The sequence below is a fragment of the Dipodomys spectabilis genome, unplaced genomic scaffold (genome assembly GCF_019054845.1).
Source record: "Dipodomys spectabilis isolate Male_0828 unplaced genomic scaffold, ASM1905484v1 ptg000046l, whole genome shotgun sequence".
Lineage (NCBI taxonomy): Eukaryota > Metazoa > Chordata > Mammalia > Rodentia > Heteromyidae > Dipodomys > Dipodomys spectabilis.
The window spans coordinates 7,304,657-7,324,786 of record NW_024870723.1 but is presented as its reverse complement, the minus strand read 5'-3'; the positions used below and the strand labels follow the sequence as shown (position 1 = coordinate 7,324,786).

Here is a 20,130-nt window from a genome sequence, read left to right as displayed (position 1 = left end):
AGGTTTTTGAATAGAATCTCGGGTACCTAGAACCCCCAGGGCGCCTTGACACCCCTCGACGGCACTCACCAACTATCGCCTGGGTTACTACGGAAAGACTCGTGCGACGTCGGCAACGGCGGCGGCGCGGGCGTCGTGACGTCACGGGGCGGTGCGACGGCGCAGGCGTAGTGCGTCACGGACGGCCTGGCAGCGGGCGGTGTGGAGGCGGACGCTTCCAGAAGTCTGTCCGACCGGGGCGTCAAGACCGGTCTTCAGGTTATGAGCTGAGGACACAACGGTGAAGTCACCAAGGTGAGTGGGGCTGCTGCGTGTCCCCGTCCCTCAGCGCTAGCCCCGTGAGGAGGTCGTAGGAAAGACTCCCCCTTCGCCGGCCCGCGGAACGGCCCTCAGTCCCCGCCCCGGATTGTCCTGCCTCCGGCCCGGAAATAACAAGCCGAGCAGAAAACGACCCCTGGCCTCCGGGAATTCGCCGGCGGGAATTGAGAAGCCGGGCTTCCAGCCTGGACCCCCGCCTGTTGGCTTTCAAGAATAAATGCCTTTTGCTTCTGCGGACTTCACTCTCCCCGCCCTCCCTCCCAAATAACTCTTCCTGGCGTCCAGGGTTGTTGCGTTTCAACTGGGGAAGGATCTTTAGAACTCTCTTGTAAGAGATTGTCGCCATTGCATTCTAGAGAAATGTCAATGCCGCCTTGATCTTTTATTACACTTTACAGTTTCTCATGTGGCCCGTTGCTGGGCTGTCACCGGGATATTCTTAGTGAAAAAGACCTCATGAAAATAGGAATGATTGTCCCCATTCCAGGAAAGAAAAAGAAATTAAGGCTCCAGTTGGAATAGTAAATTTTAGGCACCAGCCATTAGCCAGACCGAGTAGTGAGTGCCGATGATAAAACCTTGACTGAGGTGGCAAAGTCCTGCCCTCTACAAAATAAATTCAAAATAAAATGTTAGATGACTTTGCATTATTTGCATTATATGGGAGGGAAAAAAGTGGCCGTGACCGAGAATAAGGAAAATCTTTCCTGTGGGGAAGATACATTAAAGGAGATCATGTGACTTGCCAAAGTCATAAGGTAACTAGGTATAAAAATGAAGATTTGAACCAGATCACTCCTGAGCCCGTATCCTGCATTTGTCACTTAAAATGAAGATTGTGCCTTTTAGCAGTACAGATTGTGCCTTTTGGCAGTAATTTTTAAATTGCTACTGCTTCTCAACATGAGAATATTAGAAATTTCTGCCTTTTTTAGGAAGATCTTCATTCAGTCTAAAGCAGTGCAACCCTGAGTCAGATCACCCTGCTTAATTGTGTTTGCAGGATTTCGCATAAGTTATAGCTCTTGCTTTTGTATTTTCCCATTCCCCTTTCAAATGTAAGCATTTGTGACTGGGGTCTAGCTTCAAAATTTGTGTACTAGGGCTGGGAAGGTGGCTCAGTGGTAGCGCTCTTGCCTTGCATGCATGAGGCCCTGGGTTCGATTCCTCAGCACCACATAAGCAAAAAGAATAAAAGCCGGAAGTGGCGCTGTGGCTCAAGTGGTAGAGAGCTAGCCTTGAGCTGAAGAGCTGAGGGACAGTGCCCAGGCCCAGAGTTCAGGCCCCACGACCGGACCCAAAAAAAAAAAATTTTTGTGTACTAATTTCCTGTGTTGCTTCTTTCCTTTGCTATAATGCCTCTTCCATTAAGAAAAAGAATATGATACTGTTTGTTCCCTGCTATTCCCTTTGATAGCCATTGAGACTTCTCTTATTTTAGGAGGCAGTAGTTAAACTTTGGAGAGCAGTTATTGAGTTGGAATATGGTGTAGGAATAGAGACTTTGGCCTCGTGCCTAACGAAAGTTTGAGATTCTCCATAGCCACACCTCTGTTGCCATAAATAGCAGCTTCTGTGTTGGCTGCCAAAGGAGCTGTCCTAAGAAAACTGGTGAAGGGCCCTGGTTGTAGACTGAGGCCTTTGAAGGACTTCCCAGAGAATATGTCTTCCTTGGGTAAATATTTGTTGCATTAAATATGAAATCTCATGTCCAAGTAGAGTTGCTCCTTTCCTGTCTAAATTGTTCACATTCTCTTTAATATTTCCTAGAGATTGATGGAAGCAGAAACAAAAACACTTCCCCTGGAGAACGCATCCATCCTTTCAGAGGGCTCTCTACAGGAAGGGCACCGATTATGGATTGGCAACCTAGACCCCAAAATCACAGAGTAAGTCTTACATCACTGTGATTCATTACCTACAGTATGGGTAGTGATAATGTTCACAAGAATTTCAAGAGGTATAGGATATATTTAGCCTTCTGATTTATGTTTAATTTCTCTTTGAAGAGAATGTGATTTGGTATTAGCCTGTTGTCACTTTTTTTTTTTTAACATTTGCACTCTTCTACCTTAAGGACACAAACTTGGTTAAAAATATACAACTTTTTTCTACTTGTCAAATGTTTTCTTATTTCCAAGTATTTGAATCTTTATAGTCAGTGACTGTAGGAAATTTTGTTATAGAATCAGCCTTTAATATATTTTGTCTCCTAGAAAAAGGAACAGCTGAACGATCACGATATTTGTAAACAGGCAGAAGAGTCCCACTTCAGTAAAGTTCCTATGTAAGCAGCCCGACACCATAGAAAATGAGAGTGGGAAGAGATCTCAGAGATCATCCTAGTCTCTTTGGTCTTTATTCACTAAATAAATTTGAGTGATTGTTGTGTGCTAAATATCATCCTAAGTAGTTTTCAGACTTTTTAAATTTGAGAAGCCTTGTCATAAAGTAAAAATAATCAGAAACTATATATAAAAGAAAATTTCAGCTAGACATCAGTAGCTTACACCTATAACCCTAGTTGCTCAAGAGGCTGAGATATCAGGACTGTGGTTCAAAGTCAACCCAGGCAGACAAATCCACAAGACTTGTCTCTAATTAACTAGAAAAAAGTCTGAATTGGAGATGTAGCTCAAGTGGTAGAGTTCTAACTATGAGCAAAAAAAGCTGAAAATGCAAGGCCTAGTGTTTAAGCCCCAACACTTGGGCAAAAAGAAAAAGCTCAGAGAAGCTCTGATCAAACTTTGGGGAAGATGTGCTTAAAGCCTTTAGTCACAACCCTTTCTTTGTCAATCCCTGATGACTCGCCACTCTTTCCATCGTAGCCATTATCGTGGAAAGGAATTTCTTAGCGAAGAATTGAGCGGTTATTTCTTCACCTAGTTGTTTGGTAGAGGGAAAGTAGTGATTGGTGACGAGTAGTAAAAGATAGTGGATTATTGTAACCCCTCTGTACAGTATGTTCTCAAATAAAATAAAATTAAATTAAAAAAAAAAAAAAAAAAAAAGATAGTGGATTAAACACAGAGCTGATGCTTAGAGAAGACATAAAGTATATCCTTAGCTCTAGAAAGTACTCCCTGTGAAATAGTTCAAAAGACTAGAGAAGAGGGAATGGAACATCTGTTGAAGAAAAGTATATTTAAGAATAAGAGTTAAGCCAGGCACCAGTGGCTCATTCCTATAATCCTAGCTACTCGGAGTCTGAGATCTGAGGATTGCAGTTTGAAGCAAACTGGGCAAGAGAATCCTTGAGCCTCTTATCTCCATTTAATCACACACACAAAAAAAAAAGAGAAAGAGAAAAGGAAGAAAAAAGCCAGGAATGGTGCTGTGGCTCAAGTGGTGGAGCATTAGCTTTGAACACAGAAGTGCCCAGGCCCTGAATTCAAGTCCCAGGAGAAGCACCAAAAAAAAAAAAAGAAGAAGAAGAAGAAGAGTTGGGATTAGGAGAGAGGAAAGGGAATGTAAACTTACCACAGGATCACAACAGAAAATTGAACTTCAACTTTTTGAAGCTCAAATTAGCTAAGTGTAGATATGTTTGGGTCCCACTATAAATTTATGATAATTTGTGTTACCTTGGCCAAGTGACTCTGGAATATAGATTGCATTTATTGCATTCTCTCACATGACTCGTGGCCTTATGGAAGACTGTGTGAATCTGCCCCTGCTCTCAGTTAATATCTGATATTTTTGCTATTTTGTGCCAATCCTGGGACTTGAACTCAAAACCTGTTGCTGTCTCTGAGCTTTTTTGCTTAAGAATAGCCCTTTACCACTTGAGTCACAGTTCTACTTCCAGCGTTTTGCTGGTTAATTGGAGGTAAGAGTCCCTGGGACTTTTCTACCAGGCTGGCTTCCTTAGATCTCATCTTTCTGAGTAGGATTACAGATGTGAGCCACCAGGCAACTAGCAAAATAGGTAAACTTTTGTATCCTACTCCTGTCAGGATAAATAATGAGGAGCCTGGAAGAATAATTAAAATACAGTCCTTCCCAAGCATTAGATTACTATAAGATACAGTTTATTTGAACATATGGTACTTGCCTTGTAGTTAATTCTCAGTAAGTGTTGTTAGTTGAATCCAGATCTCTAAGCTTCTAATGACCCTTGATAAAAGTTTACAAAACATCTTCCAGTTTCTTAATTAAACTTAGCCCTTCACCTAGGAATTACTGCCAGTTGCTGCTATTTCACATTTAATCAACCCTTCTTATCTCTTTCCTGTCTGTATCTTTTCTTTTTACCGCCCCTCCTAACCTCTTGTTTAGAAAGCAAGGTATACATTTCTTGTCATAAATACCATTACAGAGATCTGTAAAATAGTGACAATTTTTTACTTCTAAACAGCATTTTCCCAAATTTATTTTACCACTAGTACTAGACATTCTGTGTATGTCTTGGTTATTAGTCTGAGTCTTGTTAGAGTTATACTAGAATGTCCAGTCCCCTCTCAAAAAAATAATCATTCCCAGCTGATTGTCTAGCCCTTTACTATCATGCCTCCTGTTTGTTTGTGTTTACTCTTTGTTGCAATACTCATTATTTAAAGGTGATGCTACATGCCAGAAATACTCATATGACTAAACATACTTTAGAGGTTTGGATTTGATGATACACCCCTATTTATGGAGGTAGCAAAATCCAAACCTACGTTCTCTCCACTATATTCTGATTCCCCAACTACATTACACCTCATATGTCTTACCTATAAAATGAGAATGTTCAACTGAATGATAGGAACATTTCTAATTCTAAAGATATATGAGGTTCACATATTTCAGCCCATAACAGCTTAGGGAGGTAAAGGAAACAAATATTTCTTTCCTTGTTTTATAGGAAAAGAAGAGTTAAGTGAGTTGGTTTAACTTACTGAAGTTAATGATAGGACTAATTTCCTACTCCCTGATTTAGAGTGCTTTAAATAAATATTCTAATAGTCTCAGTAAATGAATAGTCATGACCCAAAGCATCCTGTTTCAACTTTAAACATGTGGGTCTTCTTTTAAGTTGTTGTGGGACCTAAAGCTAAACTATACCTCTAAATATCACTTACCAGTGCTCTCAACAGAGAAGCCAAAACATATCCTTTGACATCTATTTTCCACACTGTGGTTTCCTCTAAAATTAATTAAGTAATTATTACTGGCTTTCTTTTCAAATATTGGATATGCTATGTAAAAAAGCCGTATTATAAACACTGCATCATACATGAGCGAGAATAAAGTCATCGAAATTCTAATTGAGCATTTTAAGTGAAAGGGAAATAAACAAAATCATGTTAAGCAGGAATAAGGAAATTGTTTAAATATAGGCAGGAAGTCCGGACAACTTTTTTGGCCTAAAGAGAGGTTAAATACTAGGCTATGACAAGGTCTTGTAAAACTTGTAAGAAAAGTTTTAATTTCATGTAGAAGAGATTCCTTGTGTTAAAAGGAGCCTGGCTCCATTGAAGTAATGTTTTAGAAAAGCCCTCATAAAAGTAAGATGAATTAGAAGGTCAGAGACTAAAGGTGAAGATTGATTGGGAGAGGCTGCCATAACCAACCCTGCCATCATCACACTGTCACTAGATAGAGTGAACGTCTAGACCAGTGGGTGAGACTGAGATCTGAGAAATGGGATTGAAGAGGAGTGGAGAGTTGAAGTCTATCCTAAGGAGTATTTGGTTTGGATTTGTGGTGCTGGGGTTGAACCCAAGGCATTGAGTTCCTAAACAGCCTTGTCTGAGGGATGTAAATGTATCTTGCTCCCACTGATCATGCATGAGGTAGCTGAAAAGGGTCTTCAATTTGTTGCAAGTAAGTGATCAACTTGGAATACATTAAAAGCTTAAAAGCAGTGGAGAACCAGTCCAGTGGAAGTGTCCTGATGCTGATCTCAGGGTTTATCTAGGTAAATCAGAATGCAAAGGAAAATAAATTCATGAACCGTGATCGAATGTTGTATCCCTGAGAAAAATGTCTTCGTCTCAGCTGACTCCTTATGTTTCCCTCATTGTCTCCTTCTTTTGGGGTCTTGCTTTTTGTGAGACAGCCTTTAATCTTTGCTTACTGAAATCTGAAGCTATGGTTTCATGGTGGAACACACCTGTTTTCCCATCACTTAGAAGCATGAAGCAGGAGGATTCTGAATTTGAGGCCAGGGCTTGGAAGGTGGCTCAGTGGTAGAGTGCTTGCCTTGCATGCATGAGGCCCTGGGTTCGATTCCTCAGGACCACATAAGCGGAAAAAGCCAGAAGTTGCGCTGTGGCTCAAGTGGTAGAGCAGGAAAAAAAAACTAATCATAACCGAATTTGAGGCCAGCCTGAGCTACATAGTGAGACCTTGTCAGGGCCAGAGCGGGCGGGGCGGGGGGAAAGGGGCAGGGTACTGAAGTATGAAACCATTTAATTAATAAGGTATATAGTACAGAAAATAATGATTCCCTCAGTAATTTGTATAGATTTACAAAGAAAACTTCCTTTAAAACAAATTATTCATTAAAATTAATCTTATATCACTTCATTGGCTTCTCATTAGAATTGCTTGTTCTGACCATCTTTTAGTGGGTCAGATTCAAACCTCTTTTACATGGTATTCCCTCTGGCTGACCTACACAAAGCTCTTTTTTTTTTTTTTGGGTCGGTCATGGGGCTTGAACTCTGGGCCTGGGTGCTGTCCCTGCACTCTTCAGCTCAAGGCGAGTGCTCTATCACTTGAGCCACAGCGCCACTTCCCATTTTCTATTGGTTTATTGGAGATAAGAGTCTCACAGACTTTCCTGCCTCAGCTGACTTTGAACCATGATCCTCGGATCTCAGCCTCCTGAGTAGCTAGGATTACAGGTGTGAGCCACTGGCGCCTGGCTCTCAAAGCTTTTTTTAGCTACTGCCTTCCCTGCACAATTGAGTTCCTTTGTCACTGTGTGCATATACATACCTCTGTGTGTAAATATCATACTGTTTCACAATTATGTGTAGCTTTGACCAGAATGTAAGGGCCCTCAAGGGAGATTTATTCATCTACACAGTCCAGGTACCTGATTGGTTCTGGATACATACATAGGTGTCTGTTTTAACATTTGCATAGATTGTTTCTGTCATGCAGCAGGAAGACTATTTGAAAAACTTACCACAGAAAATACTGAATAGGTTGTAGAATATGTGGTATACCAACTGAATTGCTCCTGCAGGCAGCAGGACACATGTTTCATTAAGTGAAGCATGCCTGGGATGAGTAGTGAGCTCTCCCATGCCCACAGCAGATAAAAGTATTTGCAGATGTGAAAGCAGCTTTTTTCACTATCAGAGTTTGCAGTCCCATCTCCAGGAAGTAAAATAGTAAACATTTCATTCTTTTTGTTTCGGTGTTCCGATAATTTCAAGAAATTATCAAACAAGAAAAGAAATCCTGGAGAAGTTGAAAGACACAGACCTAAGCAGATGTTCCTGGAATCTTAAGGTCATACTTCTTAGGCAGAATGTGTTTGTTAGCCTTACAATGAATAATCTGTTGGTGGACTTTTTTTCCCTGAGTAAATTATAATTCATTTCCTAGGAAATACCAGTTGTGTTACCTTCCTGCTATGAAACAGAATGGAACTAATGAAAAGATGGCCAGCCCACAGTAGCCTTAATTTTTTTTTAATGTGTCTGACCCACCATTCCATGGCATCTAGCATGGTGCACATATTTGAATGAGTATAGTAAGTAAAAGATACAGCTGTGAATTAAAGGCCCTGGAGGAGATTATTGTAGCTCATCTATGTCTAGTAGATTCACTCTTGCTATAAGCCCATTCAGATAACCAAGGAAAATAGAAATTTCCCCTGAAGAGTCAGCTCATATATTCTCACTAAGCAGTTGCAGTCTCTTGTTGGGAATTAGGAAAGTAAGGAGTTGGGGTGTGGTTTGGTTTTTTCCCCTCCCATTTTTAAAACATATCCAAAGAGGAGATTGCAATTCACAGTGTGCCTTAGGATCCTTTCTCCCTATTCCAGACCTGTGTTATATCTGCCTTTCTATGTCAAAAATAATTGGGTTGCTTGATGTGCATTGGTATCAAATTTAGTATAACTTATGGTAAATTTCATATCTTCTGTCTCCCAAAGGAGATTCTTGTTCGATAATAAATCCTGATGAGTTTCTTCTAGAAAACAGTATGAATATGTGTGCCTATGAAGACAACTTTACTGACTCCCTGTGGGGTGGAATTCCCAGTAAAAACAGATTTAGCATGTGGGCTGATACCTTTTTAGTATCACTGGGACAGCATTGTTTAGAGAAAGCCTTGACTCCATTTGAATAGCTCAGAGGATGCCAGGAGGAAGGCCAAAGGAAAAGGAAATGGGAGAGCTGTTGGTTTGTCTCACTCTTACATCAGATGACAGGAAGTCGGAATTGAGATTGGCCACAGCAACCTGTTGTGGCCACATCTGTTTGAATAACTTAGAAGCCCTATAGAAACCAAATAAATTTTAGAATAAAGAATCCAAGGATGGGATGGGGAGCTAAGTAGCAAGCAATAAATAGCTTGGGGTAATCTTCTGTTGGGAAGTTTTTTCCTTGACTATCTAGCTTCCTTATCTGACTGTATCCCAGAGTATAAACTGTGAGGGCAGATAAAGTTGGTTGATTACCCATGGCTGGTTGATTCACAGGACTGTCCAAGTTTCCCTGCCTTGTGTGGGACCAGCCTCAGTTGTGTTGTAATTACACATTGTCCTAAGTTTCTGCAGATAATGCCACAAGCTACAGTTTGATTTTGGATCTAATGATGATCTACAAAGGAAAGTCTTATAGACATTTTTATCATTATTTGTATGAAAATATATGTGTTTTTGTTACTTTCATTTACTTTTTAGAGGGGTAGGTTTTGACTTTTGGAATGTGGGTGTGTATTGCTGATGGAGTTACAGTTATTCACAAATGCTATTTCATTGCCAAGAACTTAAAAATAAATAAATCAACACTATTTTTGAGCTTTTCTTCCAAAGAAAAATGATGCTTGTGGGCCAGACAGCTGTTTGTTAGGTGTGGGTTTTTTGTTTGTTTGTTTGGTATTTTTATGTTGGACAGGCATATAGGCATGACAGTTCTACTTCCCGTTCCAAATAGAGGCAAACAATCTGCTTGTCAAATAAACAGCAGTTTGGAGGAAGATGGAGGGGCTGGTGTTAAATTAGCTGGAGTAAATTGGCTCCTGCTTTCATCTTGCATTTGAAACTGAGTGGTCAACAGAATTCCTAGAATGAACTCTTAGGCTCTTCTTTCTCCACAGATACCACCTCCTCAAGCTCCTCCAGAAGTTCGGCAAGGTGAAACAGTTTGACTTCCTCTTCCACAAGTCAGGCGCTTTGGAGGGGCAGCCTCGAGGGTACTGTTTTGTTAACTTTGAAACTAAGCAGGTAATTGAGCTTCTTTCTCTTTGATGGTAAAATTCTGTTATGATCATTTTGCATCTCCTGACTACTGCTACCCCAGTTCATTGTGGGTAGGAGTCACGTCTAATTCTTCAGTATGTTTGCCTCTTTTAACACCTAATGTTAAAAATGATGCAAAAAAAACAGCTTATGAAGTCGCCTCTCCTTAGGTTCAAGATCTTAGGTAACTGGCCTACTTTAATGACCAAAATGATTTGGATTGTCCACCCTTCCCTATCTCATTTTGTTTGTTTCTTTAGTAGCTGACCAACAAAGCTTTCCTTCAGTACTTTTGCCCTATAGTACAGAAATATTGTCTGTAGTGAGCCATACACAACTTTATTTTGCTTTCTTTAAAATGTACTCTCACCTGGGCACTATGGCTCACACCTATAATCCTAGCAACTCAGGAGACTGAGATTTAAGGATCTCAGTTAAAAGCCAGCCTAGGCAGGAAAGTCTTTAAAACTCTTATCTCCAATTAACTACCAAAAGGCCAGAAGTGTTGGGCTGGGAAGGTAGCTCAGTGGTAGAGTGTTTGCCTTGTATACATGAAGCCCTGGGTTCGATTCCTCAGCACCACATAAGCAAAAGAAAAAAGCCGGAAGTGGCGCTGTAGCTCAAGTGGTAGAGCGCTAGCCTTGAGCTGAAGAGCTGAGGTACAGTGCCCAGGCCCAGAGTTCAGGCCCCATGACCGGACCCAAAAAAAAAAAAGCCAAAAGTGGAGCTATGGCTCAAGTGGTAGAATACTAGCCTTGAGCAAAAAAACCTCAGGAACAGCACTAAAGCCCTGATTTCAAATACAATCAAATTTTAATATTTATAGAAGAGCATGGTCAGCTTCATCCATAGAATATGCATATATCTTATATTAAAATTTAGCTCTTAGGATGGAAATGCATAGATAAGGAAATGAAATTTTAATGTTATTAAATACAGAGATGCTGCTTAGTACACTGTAATTTTGTTGTATGTAGGAATATTGCCTAGTTGTGATTTTATTAAGAACATGTACCGATATTTCTCTTTACTATAGAAATATAGATGACCCAAACAATGACATCATTGAGCGCATTCCACAAAAGTAATCTGTAATGTTTACTCATATATACTTAGCACCTTAATTTTGTATGGTGTGGTAGAACACAATGGCCAGTGATATGCAGTGCCTGACACAAGTGGGTACTAAATAAATACTTGTTGGATATCTTCTTCTGAATTCGGAGGAACAAGAGACTCATTGGAAAACTGGTCTGTAGTGCTTATTTTACATCTCAGTCTGGGATAGGCTCTCCCTCCCTTTAGAATTACTGTTTCTCTTCTGTTCCTTAAGGGCGATTTCACATTGGCCCCTGCTAAATATGGTTTATACTTGACCTCATGGACACAGATGGCTGGTTTGTCAAGAAAAAGTACAGCCAGGGAGTCACCTGGGAATGACCTAGAGTGACTTTTATCTATCTTCAGGAATTCCTTTAACCTTGTTTCTCCTTTTTCTGATGTTGATGGGATTAGGGAATTTTAGGCTCTGAAAAATAGGTACATAGATTAACTCACACAAATAACCTTGCTCACTGTCTCTCTAATGTACTCTTTTTTCTGGTCCAGTTTCCTTCACTCCTATGTCCCTGAAGGAATACAGTTTCTTGAGTACATGCTTTCTCAACAGAGGGGCAGAAAACAGTAGTACCTAATACAATTAGCTAACATTGATGAAGTACTCACTATAAGCCTTGTATTAGATATGTCTTCTGTATTATATATGTCTTCTGTATTATATATGTCTTATGTATTATAAGTAACAAAGCTAGAGACCTCAAATGGCCTGTCAAACATCATCCTGCCAACAAGTGACAGGATTTGAGTTTTTATACCTCTTTTGTTAGAAGGGTTTTTAAATTATAAAGCATTTGCTAAGTTTTTATCAAAAAGAATTTGGTAAGAAAATCAGCCTCAAGGCTAGTGAAGTCCTAAGAGATCACAATAGTTAAGCATTTGAATTTTTTGTGCCTGTGTGTGTTGGTCCTAGGGCTCAAATTCAGAGCCTGGGAGCTGTCCCTGAACTTTTTTGCTCTACCACTTGAGCCACAGCTCCACTTCTGTCTTTTTGGTGGTCAGTTGGAGATAAGAGTCTCATGGACTCTCCTGGAAGCCTGGACTGGCTTCAAGCATCGGTCCTCAGAGCTGAGCCTCTTGTGTAACTAGAATTACAGGTGTGAGCTGACACCTGGTAGCATTTGAATTTTTGACTAACTTTAATCTCTCTTGAACAGGAAGCAGAACAAGCCATCCAGTGTCTCAATGGCAAGCTGGCACTGTCTAAGAAGCTGGTAGTACGATGGGCACATGCTCAAGTAAAGGTAAGTGAGCAACCCCAAAGACAGTACCACACTTCATCCTCAATGAATGAGTCTGATAGTTTGTCATTTTCCATTTGCATCCCAGCTCTGCATCTGGAACAGCAATACTTTGGTCTCCTCCTTGTATTTACCATCTGTGTTGCCAGATTTTTCTTTTGAGAAGCATCTCAGGAGAGATTAAGTTCCTTGTTATTTTCTCTCCACATACCCACAGATCCTGTTTTTGATTGACTTTTCCATGTGGCTAATATGTATACTCAGACCTCTATCATTTTTTTCAAGGAGGTGGTTCTTTAGAGGAAAATATACATTTAGTTTTAAAATTAGTTGCTTTAGGCATTATTAAACTCTTTCCAGCCTCTTGCCTGTGTGCAGAGTTTGAATTTATTACTGTAAATGTTTGAGACATGGTGGGGGTGAGGGAGTAATAACTTCTGACAACACTGATATATTCTTACTCCAGATCTTGAGAATTTAATATTAGATTATCATGTTTAATATTAGAATATCATTTTTGTGGTACTTTTTGGTGGCTATATTATCTCCAGGCCCAAAGAAGTGACAAACTTCCCTGTTCATCCTGTAGTTAGTCTCTTGGGAGAGTATGCCAGAAAAAGCTATAGTCATTTAAAAAAAAAAGTATAGACTGGTAGTCTGTTCCAGCTGGCACAGAAAAGTGAAATGTGTGGACTGGAACAGTCCCAAGAGTTGATTTTCCTCATGCATTAAGTCTGGATTAACCTTTTTATAGAAGGATTTTGAGTCAGAGCTAGAGCTTTGATAGTTAGCTATGTGACAATAGTTTTTGATCAGAAACACTCTACCCTTTACTTAACACACTTCCCAGTACAGTCACAGAAACTGAACAGCCGTTTAAGTGCAGTCAGTATCCAAGCTGAAAAACGAAGCTCAAAAACTTTGGGTCCTTGTGAGCATTTCAGGTAATCACAAATCTTCTCAATTTCTAGGACACATTTCCTTAAAAATAGAAACAAGGAGAATTACCAAATGCTTTTTACTCAAAAGAAAATCAAGTCTCATTTGTCAAACTGGCTGTCGTTTTTTCATTCTGCATCTCATTGAAAAGGCACGCAAAAGAAATCATCCTTCGTTCCTGTCTTTCATTTGAAAATCTCTTCCTCATGGTTCTCTGTGTAAATCTTTTCTGACAAGAGGTTCCAGAATGTTCCTTAATATTTGCTTTTTACAAGAAGTTAGCAATTACCAGGCTTTAAACTCCTTTACTATATAATATTACCGGCAACTGAAAGCTGATGCAAGTCTTCACTCAGACCTGTTAACAGTTGAATGTTATCATTGATATTTTGTACAGTCTGGAAAGATTTTAAAGTGTTTGGAATAAAACAAATACCCTAAGTGGCAGTGTATGACAAAATAAGGATGTAAGAGGGAAACTCCGCTGCATATTTGTGACATTTGCGCATTTAAATTCTTAGCTATGAAATTTTTTCTTTACCAACTAAGACTAATGCCTGGATAAAAGCTTCTTTTCTGTTTCCTTTTCTAAAATTATAGCTTTTAGACCAAAGCTGTGTGGCTTTTACTTTAAATGTAAAACAGTTCTAAAATTGTCTAGAAATAAGCTGATGATCACTGGGTAGCATTATACTTTCTGAATCCTTATACTATCATATGGAACAGGTTTTTAATTGCCCCTTTTTCTTACTTTCAGCGATATGATCACAACAAGAATGACAAGATCCTTCCAATCAGTCTTGAGCCGTCCTCAAGCACTGAGCCAACTCAGTCTAACCTCAGGTAAGACAGTACACTGTAATAGGACACAGTTGTTCAAGGCTTGAGCCATTTCATTCCTTGCCTTCATTAACCCTAGTGAGTCTTTACACTCTCAATTTTCAGTAAAACCTCCTAACATGCTGTGTTAAGAAATATGTTCAGTTAGCCTCTAAAGTGTGTGTATATATTTCCTATCTTTCCATCCCCCAAAATCATGTACTTCCCCAGATCCATTTGTAGAATTCATTCACTCAGAAAGAGTGAATTTAGTTACCACACACCAAGACTTGTGCCTGGCACTTGGAATACAAAGATAAATCAGAGCCAGTCCTTACCCTAAAAACAAGCATTTCAATAAGGCCTTGAGTCCTTTTGGCATTTTGTCATTATAAACTTAATTCTTCCCCAGCTATGAGTTCCCTTATACAAAATTTTATGTACCATTGCAGCAACTGTAATAGTGTCAGTTACTTCTCTGGAGTTAATTCAAAACAGGGGCACTAAGGGTTGGGTAGAGAAAGGAGAAGTTAAGTGGGTGGTTGAGCAGAAATTCAAGTTTTTTGTTTTGGGGGGACTTTTTTTCTTCTGTTGTAGCCTAGGGAGAAATTTTTAACAATAACACTAACAATAGCCAGGATTTGTCAGGCATACTGTAAGCAAGCACTGTGCTAAACACTTCATATGCAGTGTGTCATTTAATTAGCATAAAAATCATTTTCTATATAGGAAAAACTGAAGTTTACAGAAGTGAACTGTTTTAACTGAAACCAGGCACATAGCAAATTGCAGAATCAATTCAGAGTCACAGTTCAGTCTTATTTAGTACTTCAAAATCACCTTGTAAATGTAGGAGTACAGTTCTAAAGCTGTTCCAGGGAAGGGGAGGAAGATATATGAAAGAGCATTGATAGAAGAATTACAGTTAACAATTACAAAGACATTCCTGTTTATTATAAAGTCAGAGGGAAATCTGTCTTTTTGTATGCCAAATAAAAGAGATGTAAGAATATCTCACAAAACTATAAGGGGACGTGGTCCTGAAATATTTCCAGAGGGGATAGATTGACACATTAAAATTAATCATTTAGGGGCTGGGAAGGTGGCTCAGTGGTAGAGTGCTTGCCTCCTATGCTTGAGGTCCTGGGTTCAGTTCATCAGCAGCACATAAGCAGAAAAGGCCAGACGTAGCACTGTGGCTCTAGTGGTAGAGCACTAGCCTTGAGAAAAGAGCTGAGGGACAGGGCCCAGGCCCAGAGTTAAAGACACAGGACCTGGGGCTGGGAAGGTGGCTCAGTGGTAGAGCGCTTGGCTTGCATCCCTGAGGCCCTGGGCTCGATTCCTCAGCACCACAAGCAAAAAGAAAGAAAAAAGCTGGAAGTGGTGCTGTGGCGCAAGTGGTAGAGCATTAGCCTTGAGCTGAAGAGCTGAGGGACAGCGCCCAGGCCCAGAGTTCAGGCCCCACGACCAAACCCAAAAACAAAAAAAGATACACGACCTACCAAAAAAATAATTTAAGTGTAATGTCATCTTATTTCATAATTTTGTGTTGCCTTTATTGTTTTGTGATCCTGAGAACTTGTAAACTAAAGAAAATAAATACAACTAGGATTTCTATAGATTCATTGAGAGCTTATATCTGCCGACTATACTATTTCCCTATCAAATCTGAACCTCCTTGATCCTACATTGGTTTCTGGGGAGTGGGGGGGGGGGGTCATAAATGTAAGTACAGGAACGATAGGATTTATGCTCAGTAGTCTAAATATATCATTAATTACTTAGGGTCTGTATTTTCACTTGTTTACTAGATAGTCTAGTGTTTTTCATCTATTTTTTAATCCAGAGAATATCACTTTATATAGTTCTATTTACATCTATGCCTAATTAAAGGAGATTGTTCCCCTGTGACTCATACAAAATGAAGGCTGGATGTCTCAATAATGGAAGAGTTGCCTCAGTGTACTTCTCATTGTAAGTTAGGATTTGTTTTTTTGTTTTGTTTTGTTGTTGATTTGGTTTTTTTTTTTTTTTAATTTTGTTTTTTACTTTTTTAATTGACATGTGTTGGCCAAGTGCTGGTGGCTCACATCTATAATCCTAGCTACTCAGGAAGCTGAGATGTTAAGGATCACAGTTCAAAGCCAGCCCAGGTTTTAAAGAAAGTCTGTGAGACTCTTAGCTCCAATTAACCACCAAAAAAGCCAGAAGTGGAGCTGTGGCTCAGTGGTAGAGCACTAGCTTTGAGCCCAAAAGCTCAGGGACAGTGCCTAGATCCTGAGTTCAAGCCCCAGACAGGCACAAAAGAAAAGAATACCCATATTCATGAGATGTCATATGATATTTCAATACATGTATACATTGTGTAATAGTCAAATCAGGGTAAACATAGCCATTTCCTCAAATACTTAATCTTTATCGTGACTTGGTTTTTAGTTCCTTGTCCAAGAAATGTGTAGGTATACTTTTGAGGATTTCTAGCAAACCATTTATATAGACATAAACACACACACACATGCACACATTCTTTCTAAGTTTGTGTCTCTAGCTGTAGACCATCAATAGCACCAAGAGTTGAAAATAAATAAATCCATTGGCCTTGCATTCTGCTCCAGATAAAGTAGTGACCACAGTAAGAAAATTCCTCACAACTTCTGAGCCTCTCCCTCACCTCATTCTCTGTGCACTACAGAGCTGTTTACCTCTCACTCTATGAAAAGGAAAAACCAGGGGCTTTGAGATGAATCCTACCTCTGTAGTTCATTAGCTGTGTGTACTTTGGGGGTTTTACTGCCCGTCTGCATTTTTTTCTTTACATATAAAATATAGATGTAAGCCTTGTTAGGGTTATTACGAGGTTTAGAAACAAGTAACTTGCTGACTACTATGCTTGTTTTGTTGTAAATAACACTATAGGATTTCCAGAATGTTGTTTTTTTTTTCCTCTCCATTATTATTTGGTGATTCACAATGTAGTACACTGTAATAATGGTTTACAGCATAGACTTTAGCATCAATTTGTATTCAAACTTCTGCTCTTCTTTTCAACATTGGGCAAGTAACTAACCCTGTGCCTCAATTCTTTCATCTTCAAAATGAGAAATATAACCTACTTGATAATGTTGTTTTGAATTCTATCTTTAACTGTCTAGTTTATGCCCAGCACTAAGATGCTGAATACTGCGTGTGTGTGTGTGTGTGTGTGTGTGTGTGTGTGTCTGTGTCTGTGTGTGTGTGTGTGTGTGTGTGTGTGTGTGTGTGAGAGAGAGAGAGAGAGAGGATTAAATATGATTGATACCTGAGGCATAAAAAAGACGAAGCATACAAGACTGCCAAGTCCCACTCAGCCTCTGCTATCCTTTTTCCAGTGTCACTGCAAAGATCAAAGCCATTGAAGCAAAGCTGAAAATGATGGCAGAAAATCCTGATGCGGAGTACCCAGCAGCACCTGTCTATTCCTACTTTAAGCCACCAGATAAAAAAAGGACTACTCCCTATTCCAGAACAGCTTGGAAATCTCGAAGATGATGCTTATGAATTATTGTAGCAGCAAAAAGCAACTTGATCTCCACACCTAAGCTCCTTTGCCTTTGTACTTTGTAGATGTAAGCGGTACTGTCCAACAGAGCACAAACACATATTAGAATTTGGTAATACAATGTTTTTGGATGTTCCTGATGTGTCTTCCCTAAACAATACATGGAATTGAGTATCATCCAGAATAAATAGGATGATGTGCAAAACTGATTTGAACACTGAGATGCTCTAGTTGGCTGGGTTTGCTTGAATTTTTAACTCCAGAAATATAAGGTGCCAGAGAGAAAGAAAGCCAAGCTTATAAAATGCTACTTAAATCAGGAGAAAAAAATTAAGTCCATCAAAAGGGGGGGGGGGGGGGCATTTTCTTGTGCACATGTCTTTGCAACATAAAAAGAAAAAAAAAAAGACAGAGGCAGATTTTAAATCATAACTATGGGTTTTAAATCATAACTAGAACTACTTGAGAATTTACAATGACAGTCTTTCCAACTGGATTGAAAAAAGAGAGTTCTTGGCAATTTATAGTCATCTTGTTAAAGATTCTGCTTGTAAGTTTCAAAATCTCAATTAGAAAAACATGGTGTGTATATCTTAAAATTGTTTACGTCAACAAACATTTTATACTACAACAAACATTCTTTTTAGAAACCCAGCTTTTACTCTATAGTGATCATTTTTAAGAATCTAAATAATCCTACCTTCTATAATACCAAATATTACTAACAGGACTTTTAAAATTTGCAGTAATTGCATGAGATTGTTTTTATAGCATGAGATTAATCCATTTGGAATTGTGTCATAGCTGATCTAAATAGAAAAGCAAACATTCTTTGAAAGCCTAGATAGGTCACCAACAAGCATTACTGCGTAATAATTATGTGGGGTCTGAGTAGCAGAGGCTGGATGGTCTGTACAGGCCACATGCAATGAGCACGGTAATCTGGAGCGGACTCTGCTCCGGAACCAACATTGTGACCACCTCATGTTTTAAGTAGTTCTAAAAAACTGCATGACTTGAAAATAATCATTTGTAGAACACACATTTTACTAGATTAAAAATAAAATGCCTCTTTGAACAATTCTGGCCAGAAAAATGTAGAGATTCACAAACGTGTTTCTTCAGCTCAGTTTGGTGATTTGATACCAGGTTTGACAGACTGGGTAACTGGGTAGCACCATTGCTTCTCTAAGTAAATCACTTATGTTCCGTACTCCAGTTGCCATTCGTGGTAATTCAAAGACTGTTTACCACTTTCATTCCTAGTAAAAGAAGCTTTCATTGAAGATACTTAAGTCTTCCTAAAAGTATAAAGATACTAGACGTGGTAATCTTGGTACTGGAGAGGCTTAGACAGGAAGGTCACAAGTTCAAGACTAGCCATACTAGGTAGTGCTTTCCCCAAGGTCAGTCTTTTTAGATGTCTTTAGATATCAAGTACTCTGCATTTATTAGCTGTACATATCTGCGATGCAAATGACTCTCCTTCCACTTGGGGGCTAGTTCAGGGAGGTGGGAGCAGCTGTCTCCCTTTTTTTTCTGGTGACTTCTTAAAGTATAGAATGCACCATTTTATCCTTAGGTCCTCAAAAGCTTATAGTAAAGCAACCTTAATGCCAGTAGCCTTCTATTTTTAATAGGAACTTAGAAAATACTTATGTTAGGACTCAGAGTTATTTCCTCTAGAAACCAGAACTATTTATTTGTATTTAAAACAATGTTTATTATTTGTACCAGTTCTTATCCCTCCATGTAAATAAATGCAAGACCTTCTCTGTGGTTGTGCCTTCTCTTGTCCATTTACTGTAATAGACTGCAGCTCACCTTGAAGCTTGTTCCCAGGTACTGATTTTAAATGCCTTCTCTGTAAAGTGCTCCTGATGAAGTCAACCTCCAAGGCAGTTCTCTTCACCCTTTTGCTGCTTACCTCTATCTTTAGAGGTGGGAGAACAAGCTGTTGTCATTGCAAATGTAACTATTGGAAAACAGGTTAATTGGAAGCGGAAGTCTTTCTTAAGTATCCCCTCAAAGTAGAGGTTGAAGAAACGTGTGTGTGTGTGTGTGTGTGTGTGTGTGTTGTAAATAGGCTAAAAGCAATCAAATGAGAGGTTTGTACAATACAAGTGTTAACTTGTTTGAGAGGTTATCTGGGGGTTAGAGGCATAGCTTAGAGCAGGAGCCAACGAGCAAAAGCATTAGGTACCAAATTCAAGTTCCTATCCCAGATCTAAAAAAGGCTGGGGGCAATTATCTTTACTCCAAGTGAAATTATTCTTTGGTTAAGTGTTTTTCTAAAAGCATCTCAGTTTTGGTTTATACAAGAGTGAAGAATAGACAGAAATATTTAATCTCAGTTCCTCTTTTATCAAATGTACAGTGTAACCCTAACCAGTGTTCTGTAGTTGGCATCTTAATACTGGAGAATCTCACATGAGAAACTTTTCAAAGCATGTCATACATCAGTGGCCCCAGTTTTGTAACACTGAGTATCCATATAACAATGTCTTTTTTTTTTTTCAAACTACTATGTAAAGGAACAGGATTGATTGTTGCCTTATAAGTTAATTGTTAATCATTCCCTGTGTGTAATAATTAGGCTTCTTAAATTATTGCTTTATCCTAGCATATTCTTTGATTTTTCTTTGTCTCTTGCTCCTGTCTTGTTTCTGTCATTTATGTCTTCAAAATACCTTTTGAACTACTTCTTACCACTTTTTTTGGGGGGGGGGGGTCTAGTCGTAGGGCCTGAA

General features: G+C 39.2%; 2 protein-coding genes across 7 annotated transcripts in view; one reads left to right on the top strand and one right to left on the bottom strand.

Annotated features, from left to right (window-relative positions):
* Window positions 1-170, bottom strand: part of Mrrf (mitochondrial ribosome recycling factor) — a 59,871-nt gene extending 59,701 nt beyond the window's left edge. For 2 of the 5 annotated variants that reach the window (XM_042678634.1, XM_042678635.1), the window contains exon 1: window positions 70-89. The gene's annotated coding sequence lies outside the window, so the exon portion shown is untranslated. Of the gene's footprint in view, window positions 1-69 lie in introns of all 5 variants that reach the window. The other 3 variants (XM_042678636.1, XM_042678637.1, XM_042678632.1) reach the window with 3 other exon arrangements.
* Rbm18 (RNA binding motif protein 18) lies at window positions 161-19,159 on the top strand. Of its 2 annotated transcripts, none has more exons than XM_042678639.1 (6): window positions 161-294; window positions 2,089-2,207; window positions 9,586-9,712; window positions 12,001-12,087; window positions 13,781-13,866; window positions 17,211-19,159. In XM_042678639.1, exons 2-6 carry the CDS (start codon window positions 2,095-2,097, stop codon window positions 17,368-17,370), a joined length of 573 nt encoding a protein of 190 aa, XP_042534573.1. In that variant the 5' UTR covers window positions 161-294; window positions 2,089-2,094; the 3' UTR covers window positions 17,371-19,159. The 2 variants fall into 2 exon arrangements, with proteins under 2 accessions (XP_042534573.1, XP_042534572.1); XM_042678638.1 differs by having other exon boundaries at window positions 2,079-2,207.
* Window positions 19,160-20,130: the final 971 nt, after the last annotated feature.